At 43.7% G+C, this 26,191-nt stretch overlaps 2 protein-coding genes across 5 annotated transcripts in view; one reads left to right on the top strand and one right to left on the bottom strand.

Moving 5' to 3' along the window:
* The window catches only part of ANKDD1A (ankyrin repeat and death domain containing 1A), a 47,219-nt gene extending 39,274 nt beyond the window's left edge, over window positions 1-7,945 (top strand). For all 3 annotated transcript variants that reach the window (XM_075896915.1, XM_075896914.1, XM_075896916.1), the window contains 4 exons: window positions 1,372-1,467; window positions 3,960-4,161; window positions 6,170-6,301; window positions 6,732-7,945. In XM_075896915.1, coding sequence (XP_075753030.1) covers window positions 1,372-1,467; window positions 3,960-4,161; window positions 6,170-6,301; window positions 6,732-6,793 — 492 coding nt within the window. In that variant the 3' untranslated portion in view covers window positions 6,794-7,945. The remainder of the gene's footprint in view (window positions 1-1,371; window positions 1,468-3,959; window positions 4,162-6,169; window positions 6,302-6,731) is intronic.
* Window positions 7,946-8,229: 284 nt separating this feature from the next.
* SPG21 (SPG21 abhydrolase domain containing, maspardin) lies at window positions 8,230-26,123 on the bottom strand. Of its 2 annotated transcripts, none has more exons than XM_075896918.1 (10): window positions 25,965-26,123; window positions 21,794-21,994; window positions 21,586-21,679; window positions 15,035-15,196; window positions 13,454-13,534; window positions 12,548-12,693; window positions 11,831-11,939; window positions 10,845-10,952; window positions 9,668-9,808; window positions 8,230-8,898 (listed from the first exon to the last, which is right to left on the bottom strand). In XM_075896918.1, exons 3-10 carry the CDS (start codon window positions 21,646-21,648, stop codon window positions 8,776-8,778), a joined length of 933 nt encoding a protein of 310 aa, XP_075753033.1. In that variant the 5' UTR covers window positions 21,649-21,679; window positions 21,794-21,994; window positions 25,965-26,123; the 3' UTR covers window positions 8,230-8,775. The 2 variants fall into 2 exon arrangements, with proteins under 2 accessions (XP_075753033.1, XP_075753032.1); XM_075896917.1 differs by having other exon boundaries at window positions 21,880-21,994.
* Window positions 26,124-26,191: the final 68 nt, after the last annotated feature.

The raw sequence follows: 26,191 nt of genomic DNA, 5'->3' as shown, positions 1-26,191 counted from the left end.
ATGGCACCTGGGAAAGAGCCATTCAAGGGCAAAGAAGCCACTTAACAGACATTTTCCAACCCCAGGTCTGTAGTGTCAGTTTCTGAATTGACTGTGTTAGTCGACAGGATTTGAGTTTAAAATTTGCTTTAAAACATTTCATTCGTGTGTTGCTGAAAATCATAAAATCGCATCTCTGAAAAATTCACCATCCCCCTTTCCCCAGGCTGCCATTGGGCACAGAGCCACATAGATCCTTAAGGATCGCTCTGGATGCCTGCTGCTTGCACTTCCTTGTGCTCAGTGATGTAGCAAGTATCACTTTAAGACTCCCTTTAGCACCACCTAGAGGCTTTCAGTTTACACTGCAGAACGCAGATGGGAGCTACTCCCGAATAGGGATGTTAAATATCGGTTAATTGACTAGCTGCCAGTGCAATCCAGCCCCACTCCTGAGGAGCCCCCTGCCACTCCGTGCTGCTACCTTTGTATCAGAGGCAGCAGCGCAGGGATCCAGGCAGGAGCTGGTATGCAAGGGGAGCCAGTTTAAAAACCAGCTCCCCTCATGGACCAGCTGCCTGTCACCCTGCACTGCTGCCTCTGATACAGAGGCAGCAGCGCAGGGTGGCAGCAGTTCCTGTCCAGGGAGGAGGACTGAGCTCCCAGATCTGGCACAAGCTGGAACTAAGCTGGGTTGTCTGCCCACCTGGCTCCTAATACACTGTAAATGCAGAGCCACGGTGGGGGATAGGTCCTGGACCCAGCCTGAGCCAGGCTGCTGGCCAGCCTGCTAAAATATTTACTAGTGGGGGAGGGGGAAAATGTGCGTAGTCTATCGAATTAACCTATAAGCTTTTGTTAATTGGTTAATTGACTACACAATTACATCCCTACTCCCAAATCCATCTTGCTTATAAACGATTGCTGATCCCCTCATAAATCTTGCTCCTGTAACAACAAGGTACAAATAATTATGCTTTAACCATTAAAGAGCTGGACATAAATTAATGGCCTATCACATTTATCTGTCCCCAGTAACTGGGATGTTTGAACTCCCACATATGAGCTATCTTACCACTGCCCATTGAAGTGATGGAAGGATGGTCAAGGAGCTAAGGTGCTAGCCTAGAACATGAGTCCAAGGTCCCAGTTCCACACCAGACTTCTTGTGGGACCTCTGAGACATCATTTTTGTCTTTCTGGGCCTCGGTTTCCTCATCTGTAAACTGGGGATAATAGCATAATCCTGACCATAAAAGTACATTACAGTTTGTGAGGTGCTAAAAGATTCTGGTGACAGTGGGTACCTGTAAGTATCTAAAATAGACAAATGGTGAATATGTATTTTGCACACAATTGCTCATCAGAGATTTTTTTCCTTCTTAATTTCAGCAAGGAAAAACCTCCCTGGACGTAGCTGCCCGGGGCAACCATATCAACTTGGCGGACATGATTATCAAAGCAGATAGGTTTTACAAATGGGAGAAGGTAGGCAGCTTACATTGAATTTCCTTAAATAATCCTTTATACAGAGACAATGCTTTGTGTTAGCCGCTGTGCGCACTGGTCTGAGGAGGATAGAAATGCAGAAGATCCTCCGGCAAACAGCTCTCCATTTTCACCGCCCACTTAAAAACAAAGCAGCCCACAACTGTGCCAAATTGCTTGTTAATACAGGATTCCCTGATGTTAAATATGTCTGGGTGCACTTGGGGCATGGAAGCTGGATTTTCAGATATTTAGATACCTAATGATCCAGACTGGTGTTTAATGGGAGTTTGTGAAACAGCTAAGCAGGTTAGTTAAATAGCACCCATTGAAAATCAAAGGGCGTTAGATGCTGTCACAACTCCAATCTAGTGCCCCCTCTTGGTCACTCATCAGATTGCTGTAACAGGATCCAGCCCCTGCATTCCCAGATGTTTTAACCCTCTGGAGTCTAAACCGATCCCATGCGCTGTGCTTATCTTGGAATCATCTATTTAGCTGCCCCTCCTGAGAGCTGAGACCTCAAAGTCCAACTACTCAGTTCCTGGAACCAGCAGTGACCGCCAAGGTATGCCCAGAGCGTGACCACACTTCCTCCCAGGACTCCCGCTGCATGAGCATTTTGGCTACAGTTTGTCACTCGCAGGGGCACGTGCAAAGTATAGCAGATAACGTACAGATAAGTGACACAAGATCCTAATACATTATGATTTCTTTAATAGAGCACAAAGCTATTTTAAGAATGCTACCGGGATTGTCCTGGAGTCTCCAGGAATCAAAGATGAATCGTTAATTAAAGATTACATCATGTGATGGAACCTCCAGAAATAGGTCCATCCAGAATGAGCAACCCCATGCCTTCTTGCCTCAGTTTCTCCTCCACTCTAAAGCCTGCTGGGGAGTCTGAGGCCAATCCAGTGTCCTCCTATTGCAGTGCATGGCTTGGGTTCAGAAACACAGAGTCTCCTCCCCTACCTCACGATTTCTTCCTTGGCCAATCCATCCTCTTCCTTCTTCCCGCCCAAAACTTCACGTCTCTCTTTTTCTGAGAGTCTCCCCATCACCCCTCTGAATCTTTTACCTTTGCTTTTGTTATCCCCGTCTCTGTGGCTTGCTTGAAGAGTTTCAGCGCTCTGTAATCCCCCGCTTCCTTCAGACCAGAGGAGGAAGGATCTTCTTCAAAGCCAAACAGACCCAGTGGCTTAAGGTTCGGCACTCTGAATAGACCACAGCTGAGTTCTAATGGCTCAGCATTGTCCCTGGTTTGGGAGGTAGGCTTGTCAGCATGATAGATACACACCGACTGAGGGGCATTCATGAGACCGAAGCTCCATAGCAACACGATAATATTATCAGCCAGGTATCAGAGGGGTAGCCGTGTTAGTCTGAATCTGCAAAAGCGGCGAGGAGTCCTATGGCACCTTATAGACTAACTGAAGTGTGGGAGCATAAGCTTTCGTGGGCAAAGACCCACTTCGTAAGATGTAAGGTACTTGCATCTGACGAAGTGGGTCTTTGCCCACGAAAGATTATGCTCCAACACTTCAGTTAGTCTATAAGGTGCCACAGGACTCCTTGCCGCATTATCAGCCAGAGTTCTTAAGTTGAAATAGCTTCCCCAAAGCACCATCCCAGGCATCTAAGTTGCTTAGGCATTCTTGTAAATCCCAACAGGAGTTCTTGAAGGCACAGGAAGGAAAGATGGTCTTGCAGTTAAGGCCTAGAGTCAGGCTGTAGGATTCAATTTCAGGCCCTTGAACAGGCTGCCCATGTGGCCTTGGACGGTCACTTACCCTTTTCATTTCCTCACAATATTTCCCTGTATCACAGACTGGTGTGAGGTTTCATTAATGTTCCCGAAGCATGTCATTCAAGAGCATCAGAGAGAAGGCGCTGTAGAAATGCAAATTGTTCCCTGCGTGGGCTTTTGTAGCCCACATATCATGAACAAAATGTGTTAACCCCCGGAACTGGGCCAGGATGAAAGAGGACACTGAAGTGTGCGATGTGAGAAGGAACTTAAACTGACCTAGTAGCAAGGATGTGGGAACTTACAGATTGGTCTGTGCAAACAAAAGGGTGTTAGGCCTACTACTGGAAGAGCACATGGGGGTTTTAGACCAGGAAATGTTACAGCAGCAGCGTCCCCTAACCAGGGTCGGTCCTAACCAATTGGTGGCCCCGGGTGACTGCAAGATGGTTTAAAAAGAAAAAAAAAAGCTGGGGAAAATTTGTCGAGGAAAAAAACCAGCAGCATGTCGGAGTATCCTGCTGTAATCAGAGCATGAGCAAGTGGAACGCTAGAGCCCTTTAATCAGGTATGGCAAGAAGAGGGCGTATTCAGCACAGCACTGCTAGCAGGAAAGTTACATTGCCGTTTGGAAGTGAAGCGAGTCATCGTTCGGGGTTGTGATGTTTTGTTTTGTTTGTTTTTCTCTCAACTCAAAAGAAATGGGAAGCCTCCCCCTGAAACGCCTGTTTTAATGTTGTAGGACAATCTAAACAGCGACTCCGACTCCTGGGTGGCAAAGCACTTAACCTTTAAACAAGATCACAGGTTGGAAACACAGCACATCCGCTCAGTAATGTGGAGATTAGCTACTAAGTATCTCAAACCCAACGAATGGAAGAAGCTTGCACATTACTGGAAGTTCACTGATGCACATATCAGAGCCATTGAGCAGCAATGGGCAGGTATAAATCAAATGGTGTCTTATTTAGGCCAAATATATTTCCCTGCTTCCCCCTTTCCTTTAATCTGTTGCTAGTAAATAATTCTCCAGCCGTGGCACCGGGCCGCATGCTAAGGAAGCCAGCTGGTTCAGAGCCATGAGATTGCACTTGAAAAGCTTTAGGAAATAAATGTGTACTCTCCAGAAAATGGCTAATGAAGTCTGTAGCCCCTAAACAAGGGATCTGCTACTTCTCCTTGGCTACTCCAAGCCTAGAAGTCCTTTTCCCCAAAGGGAAACTTGATCCCTGTACGGGTGCGTCTACACTGTACCCGAGGCGCGAAATAAGCTATGCAATTTGAGCTACACAAATTGCGTAGCTTATTTTGAGTCCATTTCGAAATAGCTTATTTAAAAATGTGGCACTGTCTACACAGCACTTATTTTGAAATAAAGCGCTTTTCGAAACGTCCCTTACTCCTCATGGAATGAGGTTTACAGGGACATCGTAATAGCGAGTGCGTTATATTTCAAAATAATGGATGCACTCAAAAGACATGAAATAGCTATTTTGGGTTACCTCCGGTGTTCCGAAATAACGTTGCACTGTAGATGTAGCCTAAATGACAGAGATAGGAGACAGAGCTGAGCACCCTCCTCCTGATCAAGGACATTTTCAGGCCCATGAAAAAAGTTTTTTTTCTGCACAAGGAGGCCACGGACTTTAAATAGTGAGATTTTATTAACAGTGCCCTGGTCTTAAGGGGAGCCAACTTCCACCAAAGACCCTGGTTCCACGAGGTCAGTTTGTCCTGGGCTTGTCCCTTCAGTAATTAGGAGCAGATCTTGCAAAGAGTGCTTAGAGGGCCACCAAAGAGAAGCCTACTCGGTGACCCCAGCAGTAGACCCCTGCCTTCTCTTTTGGCTCAGTACAGAAGGCACCACAGGCACAGCTAAAAGGGTACGTCAGATCAGACTGTATTCTGAGCTGGGAAACATCCCTGTGTTTGCAAATCACAGCTTTGATTGGAAGCCTGGAAGAGACCAAAGTCTCCTAGTTTGCACAAAACATGCTCTGCCAAATTCAGTCATTTACCTGCAGGCAGCATTCAGAAAGCTTCCAGTGCAGGGCCCTGGCTTGCCATAAATAAGTTTTGTGAAGACCCATAATTTATTTTAGGTTTTGCAGTGTACTTCATTACATCTGTGCCCTTCTTTGGAGGTGGTACAAAGGCTTTTAAAGAGACTCTAAGTAATCCTGTTTTAATCCAATCCTTTCAACTAACTGTGATTTCATTCACTTTCTCCTGATGTCAGGGTCTTGTCTCCTGGTCTTGTTTTGCCAGAGAGCTGCAGTTGTGGATTAAGAGTGTAAGCAAGGACAGAACTGCTTTTAAATTCACACAATCAAGGTTACAGAAATGTCACTGCAAAGATATTTTCAGAGTAGTTGTAAGCCTGTCCCATCAAAATAAATCTACTATTTTGGAATTAGTGTTACTCCCAACACTAATGAAAAGCAGGAGTACAGATTTTGAATTCCACGGCCCATTATTTCAAAATAACAGGTTTAGTAGTGGGGACGCTATGCTTATAAATTCAACCTTTGGGGGGTTGTTTCAAAATAAAGTCCTAGTGTAGACTAGAGCTGAAAGACTGTAAACCTTAGTATGCCCAGACTGATCATTAGGCAAGTACATCAAAGTAGAGGCTATTATCTTTCTGTCTCCCCACTGAAAGCACAACCAGTGTGTTAGCATCTAGGCCATCCAGGTATCAGTGCGGGCAGCTGAGAGTCCAAATGGTTCAAGCAGTTGGAGTTGCTGTGGAAAGAGGTTTAATTTCCATACCAAATTGTTTGTTAAAAAAAAATGTGTTTGGCCAGCAAATAGGACTAAATTTAACTTCACATCCATTCACTCAACTCCCACCACGGCTGAAGGGGGTTCCACATGTATCAAGTCAGAATGTGATGCATACAGGTGCCCTAGAGAGGGAAATACATTTCATTCATGTATCGTTCTTACCAGGTACTAAAAGCTACAGGGAGCATGGCCACAGAATGCTGCTTATTTGGCTTCATGGTGCGATCATAGCAGGAGAAAATCCCATCAAAGGACTATACGAAGGCCTAGTGGGGATTTGTAGACGAGACTTAGCAGGTAACAATCCATTGCTTTCCTCAGGCTTAGAGTTATGCAAACAGCATTTGAATTGACCCGTAAATACGTTTCTCTTTAATTTCTGTATACTGTGTAATGTAAGTAGGGCCAGTCCTTTTTCAAAATATTCAGCATCTTAAACTATTAACAGCCTCAAACTACTCTTGTACTAGGGAGTTTAGTCTTTCCCCTTGTTTTAGGGGACACCCAGATTTACACATACAATTGGGACATTTCTTCTGCAGTTTAGTACCTCTCCATCAGGAATGTTTACTAGAGCAAAAATACCCATACCCAGAAGTACAGAACCGTCTTTAAGTATATCAGCATTGACATAAAGCAGCCACTCGGCCCAAGGGGACAAGTCATATTTTTCATTCCACTTCCCCTAAGGGGTTAAAGAGAAACAACAGTGGTTTTTGTTTTACAGAAAGCATTAGGAAAAAAGCAAACGCAGACTCTACTTCTCCAAGGAAGTGTACTGCAATGTAACAGCCGCAGAGGAAATGACTGGACCAGGCTGCCTCAGCTGATCTGTTCCTAGAACTCTATTGATTGAACCGGAGTTATTGAACTATTCACCAAAAAGTGGCCATAACGTTTAAGGGCTTCTTGTCATAAGAAGTGGCATTTCTGCTATTTCCACTTGAGATCAGGTACACAACGACTCATAATTTTAAATGCATCTTTATACCAGAGTGGGGTTTTATTTTTCTGGTGCATAGATGCTGGTGACTAATACAAGCTGGGTGAAAAGTTTCATTTGTGATACTGTGACTAGGATTTGGTCAGTAGCCACAGCCATCTGTTTCTACTGGTGGTGTACATCTGCACATGCCTTGGTATGTATAACTTTTATTCTGCACATAAATGGAAAAAAGTAGAGGGAACATTGGTTAGGACTGATATTTTCTTACTGTAGCTTGTTTACATCTCATTTTTTGTATGCGTAATTTTTAATTGCTTCTTTTGTAAGTTACAAAGGGGAGAACCTTTCTATTTAAGATGTAGTCAATGTTCTTTATCTTATCTGTGAATTAGTGGTGGAGAAATGCTCAAATGCTTAGTTGCTAGTGTTGGGACATTCATTGGAAAAAAATGTTACATGGACTCTAGAAACAGTCAAATTTTGGATTCTGAAGCCTCAACTATTTCTCTTTAGCTGACATTTGCAAAGCTACAAATTGCATAGTGCCATGTAACAATGTTATTTGAAATTTGCCCTTTCTAAGGTTAATGTCATACTATAGCTTTGAGCTGTCTTCTCACATACTGTTATTTTGGTTTCCCTAAATTATGTTTTGTTAGAAAGTCAGTACTTTTCCAATTCATTTTACTTTACACAGAACCACCACTTTGTGCTGTAAAACTGCACAACTCAAGTTGGAAAGTGAAAGGGATTTGAAGAGTCAGTTCTCTTTAGAACAGGACAGTTCCTAAAGGAAAAGTTACACAAACATGTTATCAGCATGTGGTTTACTCAGTTTTGGTACAGAAGAGGCAGTCATGTCTCATTAATACCTATCCCCATGAAGAGCACATTTTTGAGCACTAAGCAATTTGTCATGTGAAGTTTTGTATTTTTACAGTGGTTAAGGGGGACATAATCTGTTCTCCAATAAACTAGAATATTTTTCCCCGTAAGGCGATGGGTGATTTCTTTTAGTTCAATCTGTTTCACAACATACTTTTTAAAATTCACATCCATGTTATGAGAATACTCCTATCCACCACAAGTAAATCAAAATTGACTCTGATTCATGCTATTTTACTGTTTTACACCCTTAAAGCAAATCCAAGCGGAAGTTAACATCTGTCAAAGGATTGTTTTTCTGATAGCGCTGCACTTTGATGCTGTTTCTATCCACAGGCAGCTGTGGATGATCATGTTAGAATGATTGTAGCTTATTTAGAAAGAAAAAAGCCACTTGTTGAAAATGAAGATTTATTGAAAACCATTGTTACAGCTAGCAAGAAAGTTAAAAATTTTCATGCTTTTATTTCAGATAGAAATAAAGTAACTAACTCGCAACATAACATAGGAGGCAAAAAGTGATGGCAACATTGGCACTTCAGCATTTTTTTAATCCAGAGTCCACAAAACTATAGATGAGCTTTTAAGAAACAGAACCTACATGTGCAATATATACAGCTAAATGACAACGTTAAAAAAAAACAACAGGGTTCCATTTTTAAGAACATGATGGTGAAAACTTTGGTAGCAAAACGTATCTCAGTTCTTTAAAACTGGAGCCTTCTCAACGATACTTTCTTAAATTCCAAGGCTAAAACAAACACGTTTCCTGATACACTGCTGTAGATGACTGTTCTTGGTTGCATTTTACTGAATAATATCAACCCTATTGGCATTACACAGTGATAACCGGCTAACATAAGAAAAGGCCGATTGGAAACAGCGGATTATACAGGAAGACCACCAGATTGGTTTGCTGCTTTAACAGTCAGTAAGAGAGTTACTGCTGCTCTTGTTCGTTGCTGTTCTGAAGCTTGACTTTCTGGACTTCCAGTTCTTCTGCGCTAACCATAGAGGGGTCAATAGCTGCATATCGCGTACCGTGGAACTGCAATAAGTGTATCTGTTGGACATGAAAAGTGGTAACAGAGAATTATGGGTAAGGTACAAAAGGAAATCAGCACTGCCTCCCCTGCCAATCAAATACAGGAATGGTCCCCATTATTTAGGAGTGCACAGGAAGCCCCCGACTTCCACCCCCCGCACTCACACCCACTTTGTAAGTGTGGAAGGGGCTGAAAACCCACGACATACGTCCTCGGCCTGCATTTATGATGGCGCACGGTGCCTATCGTAAATGAGGGCTTGAGTTACGACGCCCCCCTCCCCCCCCAACTTGCGATGCTTCCCTGGGAACCAATCACATCTCAAGTCATGGGCCTCCTGTATTTCAAACACCACATATCATTAGCTCATGCAGCAAAATTTGCTCCACCCATATGTGCAGAGATAGCAGGCAAGTGAAAGGCACCTCTAACTCAGGGCTGGCAAGTGGGGCTGTTGCATAGCCACAAGCCCTCTGCAGCACTTGTGTTCGTAGAATACTACAGCTGAACACTAGAGGTCCCCTACCTACCCTCACGGCAGGACCAAGCACCCAATCTAGATCATCCCTAAGAGATCTCTCTCTAACCTGCTCTTAAATATCTCCAGTGATGGAAATTCCGCAACTTCCCTAGGCAATTTATTTCAGTGTTTAACAACCCTGGGTTAAGTATCTGCAGCTGCAGGAGGTTAGGGAATAGCAGCAGATGAGGGTAGGAGAGAGAGGGGAGGTTGCTAGGAAGTTTCTATGCACGTTGCTAGGAAAGGTTAGAATGTCAAAGGCTTACTTGGATGTAGAGATTGACTTCAGCACTTCTGCAGAGATAAGGGAAATTGCCTCCCGTTTTAAGGTGAGCTCGTCTGGCATTGGGGTAGAGTTTATACATTTCTTCTTTAGCTTCGGTTGAAAGTGCACTCGGATCAAACACCTTGAGAAAAATCAGAGCAAATCTGAGCCAAGCTCGATCTCCGCAGAGGCCACAGAACACTAGTGTGCCACCCTTCCAATTACTCTCCCCATCACCTCACTGCTTTCTAGTGTCTCTGTGGCGTGAGATTTGCCCCAGCGAAATCCATCTTTGAGAATAAAGCCCACAGTATTACTGTATCAAATAAACTACACACATCCTCTGCGGCCCACTGGACATATGTGAGGCTTTGCCCTCCGGTAATAAACCAAGGGAGTGATTTCCTGTATTGTTCACATCTGCCTCAGTTATCCCAGCTGGACCTCAACATGACACTGAACTCAATAGGGATGGAGAACATTCTTTAAGAGCTACTGTACTAACATTTGATAGGCACAGCCTAATCCAGAAAATGGAATCATGCTGCTCTTGCTTATAGCACCCTGCGTTCAGATTGTACTGTGCAGGATACCCCAATGACTACATTTTACATGCTGTGATGTAGTGGGGCATCTTGCTGGTTGCTAGGTTTGGGCTGTCCCTCACTGGCCCTGTCTGAGCATGGCCCAGACACTGCCCTGACCCGTTCTGACTGAGGGGAGGGAAGGAGGTTTGGAACAAAGGAAGTACGTGGGGAGAGGAAGAGTTAGTCTGGGGCTGGAAACATGGAGACAGCCTATGGAGGGGGCATGGAGACTAGGGCCTCAGGCACCCTGCCTTAAGGGGACTGGGGCATCCTAGCCCCCCTCCTATTGCCACATCACGTCTATGCTGTACTGTATTCTGGAAAAAAAAATCAATAATCCCCTCTCTATTCTGCTGGTTGGTGGAGACTGTTCTGGCTGCTGCGGGGGTACCCCAACTACACCGTCACACACGCGAGTCATAAGTGTTGCATGAGGAGTAGAAAATAACATATCTAGCACAACATTAGCTCTCCCATGTTTTGTTATGCAAAGGCAATTGATAAAGTATCAGAATTGCTCACAGAACAGCCAACTCCTACCCAATCTGGCCAGGTGAGGAAATAAGCGGATACAAAGAAAGAAAAACTTACATCCATAATAGTTACAGGAATGTCTCGAATTTTATGAGGTTCCACGTAGGAGTTCTGGCAGTTCAGGGTAAGTCTTGAAGCTAACTCACTCTGGCCCAGGCTTTCCAACTTTCAATACATGGAAATAAAGACCAGGTTCAGTTTTACTTTGGGAGGTTATTGTTAGCCTAGCAAAAGAACCAGGGGCACAACCCAAATTTTGCTGAGGAGAAGGACTAGGTTTTACCCTGAATTTGAGTGGTACTGCAGCCCCACGTACCAGGCTGCCACAAACACTTGCGCAGATTTGGTCCACTGCCTTTCCTTCATGACTTTGGGGGTGGAGAGGCTCAGACAGGTGGCCAGGCCAAATATGAATGAATGATTTTGCACCCTGGTGCATGGGGTCACAATGCCACTCATTTGTCCTGGCAGCTCCACCATTATCTGGTCTGCAGTTTGGGGGCTTCCCTCTCCCCATCATTGCACATTTGCAAATACATACAGTGGCTACTTGTCATTTTTAGAAGGAGCCCTGACCACCAATTCACTAAGGCGGCCTTACATTACAGGTTTACATCATTTCAGTATCCCCTTGAAGGAATGGAGGCAGCTGCATAATGATGGAGAGAGCCTGTTGGCCTCCAGTGTTCCAGATGCTGCTTCTCTAGAGGGCACTAGTCAATACACTTCCCCCTACATTAGCATTTCTCTCTGTAAATACAGCTTGAAGTGAACCATAGCTAGCTAGGTAAGTACCCCTGTTTGCCCGACACCTTGAAGTAGCAAGTGTCCCTAAAGGAACAGAAACAAGCCAGAGGTAGATCCTTAGTTGTGTCTCAATTGTCATAGCTCTATTGAAGTCAGTTCAGTGATGCAATGTAACGCCAGCTCTGCCACTTATTGTTCATCCTTTACATTGGGTAAATAAAGATGGCAGCAAAGTACCTATGGCATATATGCTTGACATGCCCATTACCAGAATTAGAAATCCAGCAGTCACTTACCCTGTCAACCATGAAATCAATTCCATCTGCCATTACAGGATCTAAAGGACCAGAAGCAAAGTTTCCAAGAACAATTTTCTTCAGCATAAATGCAGGCATTAGCCAAAAGCTGAAATGTAAACCAGGGATCACATGAATCTCTTCATGTTTAAAGACCTCGAAAAATTAAAAATTGTGTTTTCTGGTATGCTTCTCTTCCTCCTCCTCCCCCAAAAACATTTGAGTTTCATTTCAAAACAAGTGGTTTGTGCAAGACTTCCCCAGTGCAATCATTAGATAAGCTCTGAAAGATAACAGATGGAGAACTCCATGTAGAGGAATAGAATATGCCAACTATGTAAAGATTCTGACTTTACCCTGCAAGAGTGCGTTTTCAATATTCTGCACCACACATTGGTTTCATTCAAACTTTGCTGTATGTACAGTTTAATTTACTCACAAAGCAAAACAAAGATCTAATCTTGATTCAGTCCCTCTCAAGTCTTACTGTACCAGTCATAAAAGTTTGAGACAAAAACAAAGAGGTTTCTCTTCATGGTTAAATGTCCAGGTTTCAAAATTGTGAAACCATGCGCCTTCCTAGTACTGTGGCTTTTTAAAATATTTGCCACCGCTCAGACTACCAGTATGGAATCTGTTTCTTAAACTTCGTTTAAAATGCTAACGTTTTACTATAAAATGTAACATCAGTCTTTGAGTATTATCAGTATTTCCCACCTGTTTGCAGTCCATGTCTGGTTAAAGATGGTAGTGTCACAGAAAGCATTACACAGGATCAAAGACTGAACTCTGGGGGATTTGTGTGTGTACTCAGCAAATTTTTGAGCCAAAAAGCCTCCCAAAGAAGCCCCAAAAAGGTGAACCTAATTTAAAAATCAAACACAAGTACATGTTATGCAACTACTTAAATGTATTCTGAATATCCCTGTGTAACATTACAAAAAGCACAATGAATACCATTAACAACAATGCTATTCCTTTCTTCATAGTCTGGAAAACTGAAAGCTTAGCAAAAATTAGTTCACAATTTGGTTTTCAACAACAAAATTAAAACTCCCTCCCCCTCTGAAGTTAAAAAAAGATACATTACAAACTCAAAATAAAAAAGGAAAGGCAACAATTATTTCAAATTCAAATCAGGACTTTGGTAAATTTATCATGCCAAAATCAAGGTGCCATGAACATTCATTTTTACCTCTCTTTAATAGATATTTTTAAAATGAGGATACTGTGATGTGTCATGTACAACCATAGCTTATTACTAGTATTGTTTATTTGTATTGTTTCTGTTGCACTGAAGAGCCCCAGTTATGGACCAACACCCCAACTGTGCCAGGAACTGCCCCAAAGACCTAAGTCATGAATTAATAATACAATTAACTTATTGAGATTTTAGCTAAAAAACAAACAGAAAAAACCCACACTTGCACACATCTTTTTAAAAAACATGTCTTTAAATTAGTGACTAATCAATCAAACCAGGGCAGTTTTTGGATAGTGTTTGTATTTATTAGAATGATAGCATGGACAGTTTCTGAATGTTAGTTCTTAATAAACTCCAGGCTTTTTTACCTAACATTTTTATAGTAACCCCACGTTATTTGTCAATCTCAGGGCACTAACTTTATCCAGCTGTAGGTGGTCTAGTAGTTTTCTGAATCCATCGCAGAACTCAAGATGGTCCCAATATACTGGATACTGCAACTAAAGTAAAATTAAACTAAAATCAATAATCGAATCAATTGTTCTTTGAGCAGCTCCTCTGTCATATTTCCATGAGTACCTTTTGGCCTTCTGCTTAAAAAAAATAAAAAGCCTTGTCAAAAAGACACAGAAAAAACAAAAAACAGGACTATGTAGCACTTTAAAGACTAACAAGATGGTTTATTAGGTGATGAGCTTTCATGGGCCAGACCCACTTCCTCAGATCAAATAGTGGAAGAAAATTGGCACAATCATATATACCAAAGGATACAATTTAAAAAAATGAACACATATGAAAAGAACAATTCAAATTTCAGAACAGAAGGGGGGATGGGGAGGGGGAAGGTAAATGTCTGAGAGTTAATGATATTAGAGGTGATAATTGGGGAAGCTATCTTTATAATACATATCTTTGTAATGGGTATTATAAAGATAGCTTCCCCAATTATCACCTCTAATATCATTAACTCACAGACATTTACCTTCTCCCTCCCCATCCCCCTTCTATTCTGAAATTTGAATTGTTCTTTTCATATGTGTTCATTTTTTTAAATTGTATCCTTTGGTATATATGATTGTGCCAATTTTCTTCCACTATTTGATCTGAGGAAGTGGGTCTGGCCCATGAAAGCTCATCACCTAATAAACCATCTTGTTAGTCTTTAAAGTGCTACATAGTCCTGTTTTTTGTTTCAGCTACACCAGACTAACACAGCTACATTTCTATCACTATTCTAGATACAGATAAGGCATTCAACATGATTATAGGATGATGTGCAAAGTTCTCATTCTGTTGTATGGCAGAAATGGATGTTTTTGGGGTATTTCTACCATATCAAAATGAGCAGAAATAAAACCATAACTTCAGTCAAGATGTGGAAAGTCACTCAGAGCTACACTACTGCATAAACAAGGCTTCTGCTAAAAAATTCAGATGCTCCCTGTGGAATTCACAGCAGCAGAGGCATCAAGACAAGTATTACAAATACGTCCTTCAAAAAAAAAAAATCTAGTAACTAGAGATGTTAGCAAATGTTTATTTTTGTAAACATGTAACTGCTGAATTTTTACATTTTACACACAGGGGGCAGGTGAGCACCAGCTCCCGCCGTGCTCTCTGCCACCTGTGATACAGAGGCAGCAGTGGAGAGGGTGAGGAAAGGTGGCTCCATGGGAGCAGGTATGCACAGGGAACCGGCTTGAAAGCTAGTTTCCCGCATGTACCAGCTCCCGCACATGCCTATCAGAAGTAAATAAATAACACCCCATGCACCCTCCCCACAAATTTTTTTTGAACCCATCTGGCAACTCTAGTACCAGCACTTTAAAAAAAAAAACACAAAAAAGCACTGTACATAAGCATAAACTTCCTTGGAGCTCTTTGCTTTGATTCCTCCTAAAATTATGAGCTAAGCAGACCTTTACCAGACGCTTCTAAGACTCTGGGTTATTTACTGTAACATAAGCACTGAATTTTGATGTTGCATTGAGAATACTCACAGCAATAACTCTGTAACCCCATCCAGTGAGTGCCAAAATCTGCTGGAAAAACACATCTGCAGTTCCACTTACAGGTGGAAGAAATATGAGTGGGCATCTGATGTTCTTGGGTCCTGCATCATATAATGACCACACTTTACTGTCATCATCATCTACTATGATCTGGAAGAAGAGAATTTAGTTCAATTTGTATATGCCTGATACCAGATATCTCCCACTCAGTTTCTAGTCAGATTTTTCACAAGTTTTAATATATAATTAATGGTACAAGATTTTTCTTCCAAGCAAGTTTTCAGCCTTTGCTCTCCTTCAGAGTAATTGCTCATCACTTGGCTGTTTAACAAATGTGATGTTTGTGTTGTCCACCTACACACTCCTGGAGGAAGAACTTGTGATTGTGAAGTACCATGCACAGTGGCTTTTCTGTTTGAAACTGGAAAACTAAAACCACGCTGCTTAGAGACAGAGTCAGTAGAATGGTCACTGTTATGCAAGTTTGTGATGTTCTGAACTAGTGAAGTCCAGGGCACGTGCCAGAAGTAAATTATGTTACATTACCGAAACTGTTCAACACAAGAATCTTTTCCTTACCAATATACAAGTTCTATAACCTCAACTGAGCTAATTTTCGGTTTGAGTTTACCACTTTCCTGAAACGGGCACTCGGGTCCCTTGAAAGAGAGGAGTAATTTTAGGTCTGAAACTTGCCACAGTATTAATTGATAGGAACATCCCAATCTTGTTTACAAACATGTCTGAATCTTAGAAGAAGGGGCTTGGTCCTGCCATGAGTGCAGGGGACTGGATTTGATGATTTCACAGTCTCTGGGCACGTCTACACAGTAGGGCTAAACTCAAAATAAGCTGTGCAATTTAAGCTACAAAATTAGCATAGCTCAAGTTGAAATAATTTATTTCGACTTTTGGCGCTGTCTACTAAGTTATTTCAGGATAGAGCACTCTTCTCCTGACATCCTTTATTCCTCGTACAATGAAGGTTACAGGAGTCGGAGGAAGCAGTCCTCCAGCTTGACATAATTTTGATGTGTTGAAATAACTGCTTGTGTGTAATAGCTGTCTACAGTTCCAAAATTCAAAATAACTCGCTATTCCGAAACATCCCTTACTCTTCGTGGAACGACTGTAGAAACCATTTTCATGTTTAGCTAGAAGCCAGCTTGTATATCAGAAACCATTTCAGCTTTTCTCTCAAGCACGTAGACCAGAGTGAACTTTCTGTCACCCCGTGAGAAGAGGCCTACAGGATGGGCTATTGGTATGTGTTAATTGGGCTGGTTGGGACAGGAGATGTACTCCCTCGTACCTGTCCGCCATCTTGTTGATAAGGTTTGGTTTTTCCAAATTTAATTGAGGATTTCTGTAATTGGATGCCCTGACGTCAGACTGTTTGGCTAAGGGTATAAAGATACTAGGATTGATTGTATTAGCAGCCTTACTGGGTCTGGCTCTGCTGTGACCACGTTTGGCTCATGCTGTGCTTTATTAATTAATAAAGCTGTTTGTTAGCTGCCTAAACACAGAGGAGCGTGTTTTTGCTTCGACACGACGTTTAAAGGGACGTTGGAATAGCGAACCCGAAATAACGGGCTTGCTATGAAGATGTGGGATAGCTATTTTGGGATACTCCCTTGCGGCCTCTTTCTGATAGTGGAAGGGGGGAAGGAGCGACTCCCTATACAGGGCTATAGGCCAAAAACTCATGGCCATAAACCCCCAGATAATACCTACATTTTGCAACAGATGCAGGACTTCTCTATTTATGCATCTGAGATCCATTTTTAACTGAACTGGTAGCACCAAAAGGTTTCCCTCACGGTCATAGCAGAACAACCCCTCTATTGAGACGCTAGGAATGCCAGATCACAAATCCTGCCTGGCTGACAACAAATCTGTGGTTTACAAGAAAGTCTGTACTTGAGGTTCAGGGAGCATGTGATTATCACATTATCAGTCATTTCTGTAAAGTTTCCAAGAAACTTTAGAAAGGACTTAGTGCCAGGACTTCTCAGAGTCTTGCAACTGCGAAGGAACTCACATTTCCACTTTTACATTAAGTGAAAAAAAGTTCTCCTCTACTATGCAAGATTATTCATTGAATCTGCTCATTATGTCCACCTGCGTCCATGTAACAATAGCACATCTTCAGGATTCTGAAAATGAAACAGTTTACACTGTGTACTTCACTCAAGGATTATTAACAAGCGTTAAAAAGATGATTAAGGCTCAGTCTGTGTGATGTGGGAGAACAGAGGTCCCGAGAGACTGAATTCATTACTTTCCTCAATGCCAGACAATTAGTGGCACACAGAGCATGGAACGTGCGTGTTTCATTTGAGAAACAGGCAAGTTATACATAGTTTTGCTGTGATATGTTTGGGTCTGCTATAAATGTTGCACAGTTGAGTCAGGCTGAGGAACAGCTGATTCAGACCTTCTGCTCTGTCATACCCCACTTGAGAAATTATGAAATTTACATTTTGGGCAAAATCTGGCTCCAGTGAAATAAGTGCCACTGGGCGTTCTGCCATCGACAGAGCCAGAAGTTCATCGTAGGACTCTCTCAGAGCAGGATATTTTAGATTGTAAGACACAGTATTTTACAGATATCTAGTGTGACATTTTAAAGAGATGTAACACTCCACTCATACAGAACCGCATACCTGAGGCTCAAAGCACTTCATGAAGTTGAGTTAATATATCCTCTGCATTCTCCCTCTCTGTCCTTCCACTTCCCCCCAGCCCATTTTACATGGAGGAAATGCTGCTACATGCAGTTTAAAGGACTAGTACAGTGTCATACAGGAAACCCTTGCAAAACTAACAGAACACAAGGACTCATGACTCCAAGTTCTGTACTCTACCCACAAAACCAACCTTCTTCCTCACCACACACACAGATCATCTGCTAGTCACAACTTGTATCTAGCATCTTTCTTTGTAACACTGCATACTAACTACAGAAATGACTGCGTGTTTCTGAGATGCAGTCACCACTGGGGTGAAAGAGAGAAGCCAGTGTACACCAGACCTTTCTAGTCCTGGCATGCTCTGGTCCAGCAACATCTATGGTCCGGCATGATTTAGTTAGCTGGATGGCCACTTATGAGTGTGGCCAAGTTTGCTGCAGTCCCATGAAGTTCATTTACAGCCACTAGTCCCAGTTCGCAAGCCAGGTCCACACTAGACCTAAAAGGTCAGCTTAAGGTAGGCAACTCCAGCTACGTATTCTACATTAGTCAGCTTACATTAAGCCAAGTGTGGTGCCTCCCCCACTGTGGGAGGCTGATGGGAGCAAATGCTCCTGTTGGCTTCCCTTACTCTGCGCAACTGCGAGGAGTACAGATGCCAGCTGGAGTTGTCCTCAGCATTCAATTTACAGGTCTATACTAGACCCTCTAAATCAAACATCAGAACACTGATCTACAGTGCAGCAAGTGAAGATGTGCCCTCAATGTTCTGTGCTGTTACTTAGCTCTAACTTACCCCTAACTGTCTTCTAAGAGCCCAGTAAGCAGTGGAAGTGTTAGCAATGCCGCTAGAGAGTATTGACCTTCCATGGCGTGGCAAATTCTCTGGTTCAGCATCAGTCAGGTCTCAAGGGTGCTGGACTAGAGAGGTTCAACCTGTACTAATATTTATAAGGAGAGGAAATGAAGAGACTCACTTCTTCAGTTGGACCTGCAGAGTGAAGTTTATGGAAGTAGAAGAGTTTTCTGCACTGGGAATTTAGCCAATACTCCCCAGTAAGTACTCATCACTTATCCTGTGGCACTCGGTGAGCTTACAATCAGAGTCGTAACAAGTATGGCTATAAACAGACAGCATCACTCAAATTAGGATCAGAGGCAGAGTGAAGGGCAGTTTTTAAAAAGTAAATTTGTCAGTATTGCTCTACGCTCTTCTAGAAAGAACAGGTTTCCATCTATTTATAACCTTAGCAGGAAGGGGAAAAAGTAGCATCGACAACATTTGGAGGATGCAAGAAAACAAATGAGAGTCGGCCTAATACCTTCAAGCATCTCACCCCCACTGTTCCAGTAAGAACCAACCCCGGGGACCTCACTATGCTGATTTGGAGGCAGCACAAAACAGCAGGGAGGAGGAGGAAAGTAAAGTAATCGTGCTGTTTTCTTGTCAGCCCCCATTTTCCCTGCCTCTGCAACACAGAACTTTGTTAGTGATACGGGCAGCATGGAGAAGGCAATCATGTCCAAACTGGGAAAAGGTCTTATTCCTAGAAACAACCCCCACAATGAAGATCATTAAAATTGTTCTTTTCCCTTTCAGAGACCAAAACTGACTTTAGGTCTCACCCACTTCCCATTTCCATCACTGTGGTATTTTTGACTCTGCTTACTTAAAAATAAAAAGTGACCACCAGTAAAGAAAATTACACTCATATTTTGAGGCTCACCGATTACCCTGAGATTTATGTATATTTTCATTTAACTAAATCGACCATGATTGATTTACATTGCATGTAAACTCTTGAGCAAGTGGAGAGCTATATTTGCTCAAGAGTTTACATGCAATGCAGTTCCTGCAAGAAGTGGCACAGAATTCCACACTTACTAATTCTCAACAGCGCTCTTTCCATCTCATTAAATCCTCAAGTATGATGATACGTTGGCTAAATATGGCCTCCGGACACCTATGTTGTCTCTGTCTACAGTGAGTGTAATTACATGTGTACAAACCCATTTGGGGCATAAGTTGGAGGCAGTGGGATTGCACAGAACTAACGTGGCCTGCAGCACCTTTATTACTTGTAACAATGTGCGAGATGGAAAAAATCCACAGCTTGACTGTCAGAACCCACGATACATTTGGAAGTCGACAGCAGAAGTATTTTCCTAATAGCAAACCACATGAATTTGACATGGAACCAATCAGTGAGATATAGGGATGTTAAAACAGTTAATGGGTTGAACGCTAGCACTTAACTGGCTAACCGTTTTAACTTAAAGCCCGCTGCCCAGCTCTGGCACAGCCATGAGGTCTCGTCCACCAGCTCCTCCGGCCCAGGGTGGCTGGCTAACTCTGGAGTTCACCAGCAAGGGACGGTTAATCTGTAACCATATTGGTAAGCCTCATGCTTACCAGTTAATTGTTTAACATACCTAAGAGATGCAATGAGTACAGAAAGGGCAAAATCACTTTTCAAAGGAGACGTGCACATCAAAATTTGGGACCAAGTATAAGATTTAAGAACAAATTTAAGCAGTAACTGTGGTTTAGATATGTGGCCTCTACATAGTCTTGTGAGGTGCAGCCCCTAGCACGCTGGGCTGTAAGACCCTCTGAAAAGCACTGCTCTGTGGGAATCACACAACCACTCCTCTGTAGCATGTAATGTCCAGAGCAAAGTTCATACGAGATGTGCACATCCCAAACACTCGCTCTGGGCAGGAGGGGAAGGTGGCTGGATAGTGTGAATACATAGAAAGCTTTCAAACCCTCTTGCCCCACACCCAATTATCACAAATAGTGATTTTTTTTCCAGGGCAGCCCATCCATCTTTCCACTGTGAAAGCCACTCGACCCTGAGGAAAGTAAGCTCAGTTCAGTTCTGGGCACTGCATTGCAAAATAAATAAATAAATAAATAAATAAATAAAATATGTGGAGAAATTGGAGAGGGTCCAGAGAAGAGCAACGAGAATGATTAAAGGTCTAGAGAACATGACCTATGAGGGAAGGCTGAAGGAATTGGGTTTGTTTAGTTTAGAAAAGAGAAGATGGGGGGGGGGGGGGGGGGAGAGACATGATAGCAGTTTTCAGATATCTAAGAGGATGTCATGAGGAGGACGGAGAAAACTTGTTCATCTTGGTTTCTGGGGATAGAACAAGAAGCAATGGGCTTAAACTGCAGCAAGGGAGGTTTAGGTTGGACATTAGGAAAAACTTCCTAACTGTCAGGGTAGTCAAACACTGGAATAAATTGCCCAGGGAGGTTGTGGAATCTCCATCTGTGGAGATATTTAAGAGTAGGTTAGATAAATGTCTGTTGGGGATGGTCTAGACAGTATTTGGTCCTGCCACGAGGGCAGCGGACTGGACTCGATGACCTCTCAAGGTCCCTTCCAGTCCTAGTATTCTATTATAATCCAAAACAAAACACCACGTCTAGATGAGGTGACAAGACTGGAGGACTGGGCATGCATGTATGTGAATTGGGTAGAGCGGGCAAAGCCAGGGATAGCCCCAGCAATGAGGATACACGGCATCCCTCTCAGCTGCACAATCCTTCTTGCCATGGCTCCCAAAAGGTACTGCTTTCCAGAAGGCTCGCAAAGCTCAAGAGGCACCATGAATCCTACTATAGATATACCTCCAATGAGAATTACACCAGTATAAAAGTACTTGCCAGATACTCAAATACCATAATGGTGTGGGCCAAGACAATCCCTAGGTCTACCACCTCCTGTGACTATTTTCCATTACCCACAAAGGCCCATTTCTGAGAAAATTTCCACAACCCTTTGGAAATAAGATATCGATTCATAAACAGATGACTAAAACTGTACGTACCTTCTTCAGAGGAACCGTACTTCTGAACCAGTTATAGTCGGGAGAGACTTTAATCTCCCCCATGACGCTGAGATGAAACTGATGTTACATAAACCTAGAACCAAGACACATGATGTTTCAGATCAAGAATGTACGTTTTACATTAATGCAGTGCATAGAAGCCTCACTGTGCATACAAAGGATTCCTTGAGGATAAATTTGTTTTTACCTCTTCTCAGTTGACTCTCCTCCCTCGTCAGTTGTCAAATTTGTGCTGTGTTTACTTATCCTTAGTTTTAATTATAAACCACTTACGGATATTCAGAAAACGCAGCCTCTTGACTGAATATGACCAACCCTCTGATTATGAATTGATGATGTCTTATGCAATAAGAACTTTTCAAAACAAAGTATTCCACTGTAGCAGCCTCTGAAAGAAAGATAGTATTGAAGAGTTTCAGATGTTTTGGATAATAAATTATATTTAAAGGAAGGTAGCCTCTTTCAAATTGTTGTTGTTTCACTCAGTGTTCAGACAAGGGACTAAAAAGTGCTTATGTTTCATAAGTGGATATAATAATTAATTAGCGTCCTTCTAAAATGGGAGTATTATCCTGGAATAAAATTATTTTATTCCAGAATTTTCCTTTTGCAATCATTACCTAATTATAATTAATGACCATTTTTCTTAGTAGAATAGGGCTATTGCTGATTTTGCAACAGATTCTGATCAGTTTCCTTGAGGGCTTATTTAGATTGTGTATATTCTCCCTATATATATAAATACATAAATTCCTGCAGGACAAGTTGTCATCTGCGCCCTCATGCCGCCAACCGCCTCTGTCCTCTGCCGCTTGCTGTGGCCAGCCTCGGTGCCATCCCCTACAGTCATGGGCTGTTCCAGCTCGGGCTCCCACTTCACAACCCTGGGGGCTGCACCACTGGGAGGGGGGGCTGCTGGGTCTGGGTCTCCTCCACATCTGAGCCCCCAATCTCCTGCCCCACCCCCAGCCGCACCAGGTCCCCTCTGCCACCTGAGCCCGACTCCCCTCCTGGACCACGCCAGATCCCTTCCACCATCCGAGCCCACTGCCCCCTGGTCTCTTCTGCCATCCAAGCCCGACCCCTCTGCAGCCCTCTCACCCCTTCTGCCAAGACCCCACACTGCCAGTCTACTGTTGCCCCCTCTCCCTGGCCAGACACCTACCCCCAGAGAGAGGGGGATTGCTGAGCATAGCAAGCAGGAGGCACAGCCACCTAGTCTATCAAAAACTAAATTTGTTTTGCAACTGAACTAAAGGGTGAGTTACAATTCATTTTCATGTCTTTAGAACTTGGATGCTCATTCTTCTTCAGTTTTACGAAACATGAACACTAAAAGAAGGGAATATTTCTCCACACTGCCCCACTGAACATGAAAGAAAACATGCACCTCTTATCTACAGTCTTGCCTTTTCATTATAAAATAAATGTTTCCAGATTCAGTGATTTCCCATCCAACTATGTTGGCTGTCATTTCCATTTTGTCTTAATTACTATTTATGGCACATATTTTAACACTTGTTCTACTCTAGAAGAACACTTTTGTGGTATAAAAGGTATAATGGAGGCCAAACACCTCTTTCACTCAGCTGACTACAAAATGAAACAGGCTTAGACATTACTGGAATGGGAGGACAGCTGTGCATGAGAAAAAGAAGAGAGTAGTTCATTCTACTAATCCCCGGCACTTGCCAGAAGTATGGCTTACCCTGTTCACATATAAAACTGATGTGGGACGTGATGGTTCAATGAAGTACAGCAAAAATAGTAACAAGAAGCAAAATAACTTTATTCTTTTTACTATATTTATAAGCTTCAGGGAGTAGCCGAGTTAGTCTGCATAGAATAAACAACGAATAGTCTGGTAGGACTTCAAAGTCTAAAGAAACATGTAGATGGTATCATGAGCTTCCGTGGGCAGAAGTGGGTTGTGTTAAATTCGTTGTTTTTTAAGTTTATACTCTATTTATGTTAGAGTAGCAATCAGAAGCCCAAGTCAGGATCAGGGTACCACTTACATGAACACACGTTCGGAAAAGCTCACCAGACGCATTTAGTAAGTTTGCTAAAAGGAATGTGCTGAAGAATAATTTTGTTCACTGTAAAAAGACTAGAAATAAATTCCAGCTATAATCAGTTCTTTCCTCTTTTTCTGCCTATTGTTTTAGTACCATTAGAGGGGACCCCGGGGCTGGTGATGGGTGCCAGCTGCAACTTCAGACACAGGATTCTTTCACCCTGAGTACAGATGTGTTCAAACTTTCCCCCTCTGTGACTCTCACTGTTCTGTCAATATACCTCAACAATGACCAGACTGTTGGGACCCCCTCCCAGAGCTAATAAAGCATCTCAATCTCCATGCCCATTCAAACCTCTAGATCACCAGTAAGACTGGTGATAAAGATCTCAATCAGTGCCATTTGTGGAAAGTTTTATGCAGTGGACAGCAATCTATTAGCAAATGGACTGTGAGCGTCACAATCATGTCATGTAAGCAAGTCGTCCATCAAATGGTAAGTAGAGCCAACCACCACAAAACATTTCCACTTATGTTATTTTGTTCTGACCATGCCAATACCCCTTTTGTGTTCCTCTCTCAAGAGTGTTTGTGCAAATGAATTTCAATGGTACTAAATTCACTTTGTGAACATTCAAAGCATCATATGCAAGTATGCACAGAAACAAAATACTAAGTTCACACCAATAAATAGTTCTTCCGAGGCATGGAACAGAAACAATACCTTGAAATAGGGATGTAAAATCTCACTTAATTGGCTAACTAATTAAATATGATGTTTAACTGATTAAAGGGAGGTAGATAGGGGGCTAGGCTGGAGCAGTGCCCCTGCATGTGATGGGGTCGGGCCTGCTGCAGACAGTGGGGCTCTGGCCACCCACAGCTGCCCCTGCCTGTGGTGGGCCCCACAGGGCTGCAGCACTCCCCAGCTGGGTGGAAAGGCAGCTGCTCCAACCCCCATCAGTTAACCAGTTAAGGGTGATGCTTACCAGTCAATCTTTCACATCCATACCATGAAACATAACTAGGAAATCAAGTAACCAAAAAAAAAATGTAGCAAATGTCAAATACTCTCAGGCTGGCTAATGATTAAGCCAGTGTACATTTTTTAAACTACAGTTCCTATGCGTGGGTTGCCTGTTGATGTACATCTGATGAGCAGAAAGAGAGATTAAAGGTGTATGAGTCACAAAAAACTTCATTCACAACACTGCTCTGGTAAAAGCTTTTGGTCACTGACAGCCTGGACTGTTTTTAAGTCTATCACAGGAGCAAGAAAGCTGCATAGATTCTGTGAACAACTGCTTGAATGTCTGTACACCCAAACTGCATTTGATCTATAAGCAACAGCCCCATAAGCACTGCTATTTAACCCACCCATCAAAATGTTTGCTCTGCTGATGTGTCTTGCTGCATCGACCATTCTATTCCTGTGCCCAGGGACACAAAATCTGAATCAGTAAAATTGTGGGTCTAAAATGAACTGTGCATGTTGGTAAATGCAATGTAATCACAACAGCTACAGGTGCTTCAACTTACTGAAAGTGCCATTACAGGGAATTAAAACAGCAGCTTTTGGGACAGGAGATCACCGCCCCCAGCACTCTCTGCATTTCTGCTCCCTAATTTATGCCTCTACCCCAGCATGGGGGACTAAGAGCACTCCTCTTCCTCTGCCCCCCATTCACTCCCCCCAGCACGAAGGGGGGCAGACACCTCCTCCTCTACCCCCCATTAACTCCCCTCCCCAGCACGGGGGGGGGCAGACCCCTCCTCCTCAGCCCCCCCATTAATTCCCCTCCCCAGCACGGGGGGGGGCAGACCCCTCCTCCTCAGCCCCCCCATTAACTCCCCTCCCCAGCACGGGGGGGGGGGCAGACCCCTCCTCCTCAGCCCCCCCATTAACTCCCTCCCCAGCACGGGGGGGGGCAGACCCCTCCTCCTCAGCCCCCCCATTAACTCCCTCCCCAGCACGGGGGGGGCAGACCCCTCCTCCTCAGCCCCCCCATTAACTCCCCTCCCCAGCACGGGGGGGGCAGACCCCTCCTCCCCAGCCCCCCCATTAACTCCCCTCCCCAGCACGGGGGGGGGCAGACCCCTCCTCCCCAGCCCCCCCATTAACTCCCCTCCCCAGCACGGGGGGGGCAGACCCCTCCTCCCCAGCCCCCCCATTAACTCCCCTCCCCAGCACGGGGGGGGCAGACCCCTCCTCCCCAGCCCCCCCATTAACTCCCCTCCCCAGCACGGGGGGGGCAGACCCCTCCTCCCCAGCCCCCCCATTAACTCCCCTCCCCAGCACGGGGGGGGGCAGACCCCTCCCATTCGCTCCCCTCCCCCTTACCGGCTCCTCCCGCGCGGCGCTGCAGGGGGAGAAAGTGTCCGAGGCTCGTTCCCGCATCCCCCTCCCCCCACGAGTGAGGAGCGGACCCAAGAAAGCTCCCGCTTCCGGGTGCTGTCTGCGTCGGGGGGGGGGGGGGGGGGGAGGGACGGAACGTCAACCACGTGACCAGGAATGAGCGGTCGCAGCTGACGGCGTCCATAGCTACCGAGGCGGAACAATGGCGTCAC

Source organism: Pelodiscus sinensis, chromosome 14 (assembly GCF_049634645.1).
Source record: "Pelodiscus sinensis isolate JC-2024 chromosome 14, ASM4963464v1, whole genome shotgun sequence".
NCBI classification, from domain to species: domain Eukaryota; kingdom Metazoa; phylum Chordata; order Testudines; family Trionychidae; genus Pelodiscus; species Pelodiscus sinensis.
Note: the sequence above shows the minus strand (reverse complement) of the source record. Positions and strands in the feature narration are given on the sequence as shown.

Excerpts from the sequence above, each read along its gene's own strand:
- SPG21 (XM_075896918.1), bottom strand. The coding sequence starts at position 21,648 with ATGGGGGAGATTAAAGTCTCTCCCGACTATAACTGGTTCAGAAGTACG. Across the intron at positions 12,694-13,453 it reads ACCACCTACAGCTGGATAAA|GTTCACCTTTTTGGGGCTTC; the intron begins GTTAGTGCCCTG and ends TTTTTAAATTAG. Across the intron at positions 10,953-11,830 it reads TTGATTTCATGGTTGACAGG|TTGGAAAGCCTGGGCCAGAG; the intron begins GTAAGTGACTGC and ends ATGTATTGAAAG.